Source organism: Sardina pilchardus, chromosome 16 (genome assembly GCF_963854185.1).
Source record: "Sardina pilchardus chromosome 16, fSarPil1.1, whole genome shotgun sequence".
Lineage (NCBI taxonomy): Eukaryota > Metazoa > Chordata > Actinopteri > Clupeiformes > Clupeidae > Sardina > Sardina pilchardus.
This window is the reverse complement of record NC_085009.1, coordinates 20,278,391-20,288,578: the sequence shown is the minus strand read 5'-3', so window position 1 is coordinate 20,288,578 and position 10,188 is coordinate 20,278,391. Positions and strand designations below refer to the sequence as shown.

The window sequence follows — 10,188 nt, the reverse complement described above, 5'->3', positions numbered from 1 at the left end:
TCTGTCTAGACAGTCCGTCCGTCTGTCTGTCTAGTCTGTTCGTCCGTCTGTCTGTCTAGACGGTCTGTCCGTCTGTCTGTCTGTCTGTCTAGACGGTCCGTCCGTCTAGAAGGTCTGTCCGTCTGTCTTTCTGTCTGTCTAGACGGTGTGTCCGTCCGTCTGTCTGTCTGTCTAGACGGTCTGTCCGTCTGTCTAGGCGGTCTGTCTGTCTGTCTGTCTGTCTAGATGGTCTTCCACCCCCTACTTTTGTGCATGTAAATGAGTGTGTGGAGAGTGTTTTTTTTTTTTGTGTGTGTGTGTGTGTGTGTGTGTGCATGTGCATATGTACGGATCAAAACAAACAGGTTTCATGTCATCGGGAATCAAGAGCTAATGTTCACCAGCCTAAATATTTCTGCACAGGCCTATTTAGGGTTACAATATTTGTGAAGTGTTCCAAAAGTAAAATGATTTGATAAACATGGATTTGTTATATTATAGAACTTTAGATGAAGGAAATATGTGCCATCCCTAAACTTTCGACTCACTTGGTGTTTAACATGTGTGCCATGTGGTAAACAATCAATGCTCCACTCATCAATAATGTGAGCATCCCATGTTTTCAACAATGACCCTCTACTTGTTAGCTGATGCTGTGCCCCCCACCCCTCCATACCACCGCCTCCCCCCATACACACACACACACAAACACACATACGACAAAAATACATATCTCTGATGTGGCTCGGTTGTTTTTTATTATGTATAAGGATCTATACAGTATGTTACATTGTGTATAAGATTTTATTATTTTGAAATAGCTTGAATACAAAGCATGTTTTAACAAGACATTTCTGTTTACAATAATGGATAAACAAAAGCAAACAGCAGGATGTTTAAGCACAAGAAGAACAGAATGTCAAGAACAGAATGTCAAGTTAATTTCTTTTACTTCTTAATATCATCTCCTCTCTATCTCCTTTTTCAAAAAAACATAGAAATATATCATTGCAAAGGCAAGTGCAGTGTTCAGTGGTGTAATTAAAGCAAAGCAGAACTCTTCCGTCAAACACAGACCACAGTGCTCACTCACTCTTTTACCTCACTTGAAAACACAACAAGCTCTGTGTGTCATGCAATAGGTCAGAGACTCTGTTCTCTGTTCTCCTTATTTTAAGCCTCTGCAGCATCAAGATCAGTTTCAATCTGTTGCTTTACAGTAAAAGAATCACATTGTGTTGCTTTAGTGCAGGAAACGGGTCCCTGGTGATTGCCAGGACTGATCTCCCTACACACCAGCCCACAGAGCAGAGGATCTGTGATCACACGCAAGACCATCACACAGAGACACATAGAGCCTTGATGACTGAAGAAATTAACATCCCAAAAATGTGAATGCCACTGTGTACAAATCAATATAATGGCTGGTGCATAGATGAAGACCAGTGTAATCAAAGCAATGACAAGAACACTTACGCCTTGTCTCCTGTGTATGTGGGAGTCAGGTGAGCGAGATGCTTTGAAGATCATCACACAGTTAGTAATGACTAAACCAAGAGTAAGTGCCCCTGGCAACAAGCTGAAAGCAAAACCAAGTAACACATGGATAATGGCAAATAACAAAAGGAGGGCAGAGAGGACAGAGAGGACAGAGAGGACAGTGGCAAAACAGTGAGAGGACAGAACACCTGAGTACTGAGGATTTCCCAGAAACAGAGCGCCCTCTAGCACCACCAGCTGGTGGATGTAAAGACCACAGAGTGTGAACAATATCATGGCTGCATAGATAACTCTGCACTCATAACAGTCATAATATCTCGGACAGTTAGTGCTTGGGAAGGTCATTATTAGTAAGGTCACCATGAAAGGAATAAAGAGCAGCTCAAGAGCATCACTGAGGAGGAGAGACACGATGAAGACTGAGACTCTGCCACCACGACGGCGATGCAGCCACAGCGACTGGACTGCCCAGATCAGGGTAGGCAGACCCGCACACAGTGCAGTGATGAAGAAGATGGACACTCGGATGCTCATAAACTTCTTCTGAGTATTCATCTTACAGCCATTATAATCATTCTCATAGTAGTCATCGTCCATGTTGCTGGTGTTTCTTCTCTGGTCTGTCAATAATAATGTGAGCGTGATGTCAGCACTGATTCATTACAATATATTTTGGAAGCCAGCAAGATATATGTCCCACTGAAAGTAAGAAAAGAAAAGAAAAGAAAGAAAATGCGCAGTTCACATCCATGCCAAAATTAATTTACATTAGACATAATCAGTGTTGGGTAGGTTATCTTTAAAATGTATGCATCCAGAATATATGCCCTAAAATGTATCGGATGGTGTCATTGGAAGAGGTTTTTTTTGGAATTTAGTAAATTGTAGTTAGAGTTATTTTAGAAAATTGTGCTCTCATTTAACTAAACATTGGTCTCAGGTTATATGCACAAGTGTGTATATTATGCTCATTTTTCATTTTTCATTTTTCCATTACGCTTTTGTTCCTAAATTGTGGTCTCATTTTAATTAGATTTTGCGCTGAATTAGGAAAATTGTGTGCATATTTTACTATATTGTGTGCATAATTTACTAAATCATGTGCACGTTTTACCATATTGTGCCGTCATTTTACATGTTTAAATAATAATTAGAGTGCAATTTAGTAAAATGAGAGCACCATTAAGTACAATGTGTGCACAATTACAAAAAATTGTGCTCACATATTAGTAAAACAAATGCAAGTTTTCTGGATATACAGTAACCCCTGCAGGGTTTCGTAATTTTCGTAGTTTTATTGCTCAAAGTAAGCATGGTATTCGGAATACTTTGGATTACATCAGCCTTGTATTATTTTCTAGCAGCAGTGGATGAAACAGTAATGTGAGTTTATGTGAAGTTGAAAGACCCATAGCTAATATCAATAACGACCCACAACATGCTTTACAGCTGTGCAGTGGTGTAGTCTACGTGATACGCAGGACTACGCAGTATACCCTCTTAAAAAGCATCACCATCTCAGTATACCCATTTAAAATAAATAGGCAAGGACGAATACATACAGTATTAAGATTTGGCGTTGATCAGAGTATACCCGCTATACTAGACCAGTGGTTCTCAAACTGTGTTACGACCACTGGTGGTACGCGGACTCTCTGTGTACTCCGGGAGTCTCCAGGATGTGAAGATAAAAATAAACACTCCAAATTATATTTAAAAAGAATGATGAAAAATCATTAATTTAATCGTTTTTATGTTTCTTGAAAATTAAACAAAACAATGCAAAACAGTATCATAAAAATACATTTAGATTGGACTACGCTACCATATTTTAATGCCGGTCATAATGGTGGTTGGAGAGTCAATTGTTCTCTGAGGTGATACCCATTGTAAAAAGATTAAAAATAAATAAATAATAATTTCAACAGCACAATGGAAGATATGCCTTTTTCTTGCAAAACACTCAAGAATGTACCACAGGCCTAAAACATGAGAATGTAATGGCTACACACATTGGGAGGTCTTAGACCACAATACCTATATTGTCATTGTAAATCATCTATCAATTTAGCTCATTTTAACCACTTTGACTTGAATCACTGAGATACTAGGTTAACAAGAAATGCAAAGAGCATTGCAAATTTCAATAACAGTAATGCAATATTTTTGTCTGTTTGATTTTAAGTTTGCACTCAGAATACTACAACTACATTATACATTTCTTAGAATAACAAAATCCCTTTGATCCTGAGGCTATTGTATGCTATTTTATTGTCTATTGACTTATTTGCTCTTACCTGCAAGGAGCGCACTGAGATCTCAAGGCAGATTTTGTAATGGTCGTGTCTGTCTACTCTCTTGATATGTTGTCTTCTGCTCCTTCGACACCACCCACATTCTCTCTGATGCACAAGAAGCTCTAACTTAAGTCTGCACACATTAAGCCAGGTAAATTAAATATGTATAATTATTTCTCAGTTTAGCACAGCCATCCACATCCCCCAATTCTGCCCACATTCCAACACTGAAAACAATACTTTTTGACAACGCTCTCTGAGATGCATACATTTCAAAATGTATGTCACATTGTAGTGCGGATAAAGAAAACGCAGAGTTTCAGATGCGATGATGTGCAGTTGCCATGATACTAGAATGGAGTGTTCCACACACCACCAACAAACACTTATATGGTATTTCTGTGCATGGATGCTAAACTGTTGAGAACTTATCAAAAACAATAATGTGGATGGAGATTGTTTCCTCCTCAATTGTTTCCTCCTCCTCATTTTTTTATTTGCCCAACTAAAATGTGTTTAATAGATTTAACATTTTTATTACATTTACAGTAACTAAACTGCAAAACTGCTTATCTAATCTAATCTAACCAAGTGTTATTAATTTTATATCAAGATAAACAAAAAAACTAGTTGCCATTGTTTTCAAGACACTTACCTAGTGCTTTCTTGTGAAATCATTTGACTTAAAATAAGTGACAAGTTTTGTACTATTCAAAGCTTTGACTGACAAAAGCAACACTTAACCCAATAATGTTCAAATGACCATTAAAAAAATCATTCAAAAAATCACCTGTGTGATGTTGGCATCCCATATGATGAAAATGTAAATAAAATATATTTTGATTTGTTTGTGCAAGCAAAATAATCATGCGTGCACAAACCGTCTTAATGATATTAATCTTCAACTGGTTGTGGGTGGGTGACCTGGGGTTACCCAAAACGCCATCAGCACCTAAATAACTCCAAAATCATTGGATCCATTTGTGCTTCATTTGTGCATGATTGTGCAGGTAAAATAAACATTTGTTGTTTCTTATGTTATTAAGCATTATTTGATGGTGAGTGATATCACTTGTCACTTGTTTATCATATAAATATGACAATAATGCAGTATTGTAAAAGCCATGCTTTTACAGTTTATACAAGGGTATTAATGAACAGTAGCCTATATGATCTTATGATGAGAAATAGGCCAGATATCTGTGGACTAACTTCTTAGCCCTATGATCTCAAAACAATTCATGACCAGGGTATTTCAGCTCACCACATCTTGTTCGCATCATCTGTGCCACATGACCTATTTACTGAACAGGAGGTACTGTATAGGCCACATACACTAACCACCGAGCCCAAAGCACAGGCCGAGATATGTGAACTAGTTCAAGCAGTGTTAAGGTGCTCTTCAGGAGGAGAATTGTGTTAGCTGCAAAGGTTTAAGCAAGTCTTGAACATGTGGTTAGAAATGTGAATTTCTAAAGAGGAGATACACAATGAGGACTGACAGAGTATGCAGACCCACACACAGACCATGAAGAAGGTACTGTAGACAGTTAGACTCTTCTGAACTCAGAATATCCAAAAGCTCAAAGTAGTGACAAAGATTAAGAATTATTTTTTCCTGAAAATGAAAATGTGGACAGAGACTATTTCTGCCTCAAATAAGGATATCTATATTTACTTAATGTGGCCAGGGCCTTATTTTGTTTTCATGACCCTTGTACTCATGCTTCATACATTTAACATTGTTATAAGTTATATGGTGACTGCCCATACAAAACCCAAAGTAGGTTGATATTTTGTTGAGGTCCAAAATGCATTTAATATTACACATAGACAATGTCGTTCTCCCTTCAGTGCCCAGCCATACACACGTTTAAAGTCGATTGGACAAATGGTTGTCAAAATATGTGAAGAATACACCTATGAACGGACATAGCCTAGCCAGACACAACATACTGTAAATATATTTATAAAAGCTGTGAGACAAAGCGAATGATCATGTAACTTATACTAACAATACTGTCTATAAAATGTTAATGTACTGTACTTAACTTGTCCCTTGCGAAAAAGTTACTGTAGCTGGCTCAGATTTTTGTTGTTTTTGCCCCTTATGAAAGGTATCTAACAATATACAGTTTGAAATTAAATATTTATATAGCAAACAACACAATGATGCAGTCATAAAAGCAATTATTAAGCAATTATATTATTTTAATGCAGCGATTTCATAATGGCAACACAGACTTTAATGAAGAGGATAATGATCATCTAGTGAGAGATATGCAAGATACGTGGAATAGCTAGCCCTCTGTGCACACAACCATAGCCTACATTGTCAGGGTGTTTCAGCTCACCACATAGTGTTAGCATTAGCTGTACCGCATGACCTATTTACTGAATAGGAGATAGAGTAGGCCACAGCAGCACCAACCACAGAGCACAACAGTATGTGAACTAGTTCAAGCAGGGTTCCAAATGCGAAACAATAGCAACTGAAAGAGAAGAAACAAAACTTTTGACTTTTGAAGAAAAATACATATACTGTGTGCAATCTACAGATACTGTATCATCTGTAGGCTATGTACTGTATGTTGCAAAGTCTCTGAGCTAACTCCACGTATTAAGTAGGCTACTGAATTAACACTGGTCCAGATTTAGGTTGTTAGTTGTGTGACTAAAGCATATCATGATGTACAGTATGTAATAGGTGATGTACAATGCAAAAAGTAAAGCAAATGATTAAAACAAACTATACATTCATATGAACTCATTAGTGACATAAATCACACAATCATGGAATGAAGTATGATGTTGGTTCACTGCAAGATGCTGAAGAAGTCAGTCACCCCTCCATGGATGTCCCGCTCCACTTCAGCATCCTTGCAGAATGGTGGGGGGATGAACCGATTTGGATCGTCAATTCCCAGAAAGTTGTTGTAAAAGCTGTCGGTGAGAGGACCGAAGCAGACGTCAGTGGAATGTCATATTACATTTTATTCAACCCTTAAATGCATTTATTCTTTTGAATATAAATTAATTAAATAATTTATATGTAAATAAAACAACATTTTTATCAATTATTAATTCATCCCTCCACTGAGAGTAAGCTCAGTTGGTAATTCATTCAAGTGAAACTAACTATTTATCATGATGTATGGGCACTGTTTAATGTAGCACAACTGCGCAAGAGCTATTTCAAAAGGTGTCTGAATGAATGGCGTTGAATCGCCAGAGATTTGTTACCCGCATCTAGTTACCTGCAGCATACAGAATTCCATAACTGAGGAACCAACGAGTTGAGTGAATATTCTTTTCATCATTCACTCCACTGTTTATTGCGTACACCTCGGAAAAATACAGACATCTGAACCTTTGTGACCTCAGTGGTGGGTATGGCCGCATGTTGATGTTGATCCACCCATATTGTTTTATGTCACTGTGATGTGGACGTCGTGGGGACTTTCACAGAATGCATAGTGACTGACCTCACACTGATCCAGCGCTTGTCCTCGGTATAGAAGAGTCCGGAAACAGGTAAGCAGCTAAGCTCAGTGAATGACATCACGTAATGGCCTACAAACATCAAATAGCAAACAACAAACAAACAAAACAAAAACAAATTAACAAACAAACACAACCAGTATTCATCATTTTGTTTTGTACAGCACTTTGGTCAGTGGCAGCTGTGTTTAAATGTGCGATATAAATACATTAAATGTACTTTTTGTCACATATTGTAGTATATTGTGGCCCTGAAGCATGTAACCGAACACAGTTGTGCTATAAGTGTAGTGTGTGTGTGTGTGTGTGTGTGTGTGTTTGTCTGTGTGTCTCTGTGTGTGTATGTACTTATCTTATCTTATAGTAGTAAGTAGTATGAACATTATATGTTATACGTGAGGTGTCTACATGTACATGATGTTATACACTATGTCTAGTATGAACAGTATGTTACTGTATGTGTGTAGTATGTACAGTGTGTTATATACATGTAGTGTGTACAGTTTGCTGTATGAACAGTATGCAACATATCAAAACTAAAGAAGAAGAAAAAAGCACACATTGCACCAAAAGGCAGTAATTTGAGACATACTCAATAGATTTACCATCACCTTCACTCTCACGCACATCTCCCCACCAGGTGTTGACCAGCAGACCTTGACCAGGTGTGGAGGACGTTCCCAGAACCACCTGGGACAGGAAGCTGGCGCTCTTGGGGACCGCCATGGGGTGGAAGTCAGACTGCAGGGCCTCCTTCACACAGGTTTGGTTTGCATGGTTGATGTTATACCTGAGACCCTTAAATGAGTGAAGGGGTAAAAGAGGCTTTGTTTCATTGTTCATAATTGCTCACTGAGGGGACTGAATAGGTCTGCATCATTATTAGTGTCTGTACACATGCCCACATGCTTTTGTTACAAGGCTGGTAAGTAAATGTCATCTTCCCCAGTGTGTGTGTGTGTGTGTGTGTGTGTGTGTGTGTGTGTCAGTGTTCTACCTCTTGGAAGAGCATGAGGACATCATGGCTGAAGCTTTTGTTCATGAAATTGCCAGTATCTCTGAGATGAAGCCTCTGATTAAAGGCATCATAAGCGTAGTTTGCAACAGCCCATAGCTCCACCTCTTTGGTGCTCTGAGAGAGAGAGAGAGAGAAAGAGAGAGAGAGAGAGAGAGAGATAATATACATTGATGATACATAACAACATTTCATAACATACAGATGACTATACAATCACCATTGGCTTTGAAAGGTTCAAAATTATTTTGAACAGTAGGTGGCGTGTTGAGCCATTTTCAACTCATCAACCTCAGACTGATATGATTGTTCTTTTTTTATGCACTGTGAATTCCCAGTTCCCTGGAAATCCAGAGTTCTCACGAGAGCACAATTTGAATTGTGTCCGCAAGATACTCTGGCCACGAGCAATGATGCACGTTACGTTTACCGCAAGCATCTGCGGTAACCAATCAAATTGGTAGGCTATATCTGATTTACTGTACTGTAGGTTTGCCAGGGGCGAGCTAAACTGATGATGACAGCGCTGCAACTTTCATTTTTGGTCATAGTGTTATCCAATTGCGTCGAAGTTCAGAATCACTGGTTGTGTTATCCAATTGTGTGCAGTGAAATGTCAAAATGCATGCTTGGTGCCGCCCCTCGAGTTGGGCCATTTTCATTATTCGTGGCCAGACCCTTAATCTGAAAGATTCCAGGGTCGGGTTTACTACCAGGCTAGATTCCCAGCTCAAACACAACACATTCAAGTTTGGAGAATATCTTTAATTTTACAAATTCTTTGGCACTTCCAATAACATAACTCAATATACTTTACATAACATAACATAACCTCCTGGATCCAAACGGTGATACGGATAACTCCCAAAATTTAATCGTTTCTTCCTTGGGTCATTTCAGATTTACTCAAAATCCATCCATAACTTTCTTAGTAATCTTGCGAACAAACAAACAAACAAACAAACAAACAAACAAACAAACAGACAGACAGACAGATAGACAAACCCTGATGAAAACATAACTTCCTTGGCTGAGGTAATAAATAGCCATTTCAGTCAAGATACGAGGAGCAGACTATACTGTATGTTAACAAACAGGCACTCTCGGTTGAAAAAGTTTAAAAAGCCTTTATTGTTATGGCTTGGCTTGGTCATATTAACCATCTAAAAACTCCAACGCGTTTCGGCTACATGCCTTCTTCCAGGAGTTAGACTATATGTTATGTTACATTCCATAATAATTTTGGCATTATTATATTTCTATTGGTGAGTTTTTAGCTTTAGGACAAATGCTTACCACAAACAGATTTCCCATATAGAGAGGAGGAGACGCTTCAATGAGAGACAGGACAAATCATATTAATCAGAATACAAAAATACAATTGTGTTACTCACTTTCTATTAGATAAACAATCAAATTACTATTTGTTATTTCCTTTGTGTCTGTCTCTGTTTGTGTTCATATGCACACCCAGCAAACAAAATATCAAGTTTAAGGATTGAAATATGCAGTCACAAAAAAACAATTACAAATCAAAGCACTCATCTAATCGCACACATACTGTACTGTATCTATACATCTCTGTCTCTCACAAACACAAATGCTCTCTATCTCTCTCTCTCACACACACACACACACACACACACACACACACACACACACAAACACACACAAATATTACATTAGATTACAATCTTATATGATTTGTCTCTATTCCATCACTTACCACAAGGCCGTGGTCTTTGAGCCTGGAGGCAATATGGGGCCAAGCACATCACCGAGGTAATCCAAAAGAGAGCCAGCATGTTTCTAACTCTTAAGATGACATTGAATAAAATGTGTTAGATGGCTTAGATCTCCCCCTTCTCCCTTTCCCAAAGCTGTAGAAACACTTCC

The 10,188-nt window shown here is 38.3% G+C and overlaps 1 protein-coding gene across 3 annotated transcripts; it reads right to left on the bottom strand.

Annotated features, from left to right (window-relative positions):
• Nucleotides 1-5,966: 5,966 nt before the first annotated feature.
• Nucleotides 5,967-10,188, bottom strand: LOC134059769 (ependymin-like). Of its 3 annotated transcripts, none has more exons than XM_062516263.1 (6): nucleotides 10,019-10,188; nucleotides 9,589-9,623; nucleotides 8,275-8,409; nucleotides 7,883-8,075; nucleotides 7,262-7,349; nucleotides 5,967-6,719 (listed from the first exon to the last, which is right to left on the bottom strand). In XM_062516263.1, the coding sequence occupies exons 1-6, from the start codon at nucleotides 10,095-10,097 to the stop codon at nucleotides 6,593-6,595; spliced, it is 657 nt and encodes a 218-aa protein (XP_062372247.1). In that variant the 5' UTR covers nucleotides 10,098-10,188; the 3' UTR covers nucleotides 5,967-6,592. The 3 variants fall into 3 exon arrangements, with proteins under 3 accessions (XP_062372247.1, XP_062372248.1, XP_062372249.1); XM_062516264.1 differs by having other exon boundaries at nucleotides 7,889-8,075; XM_062516265.1 differs by lacking the exon at nucleotides 8,275-8,409.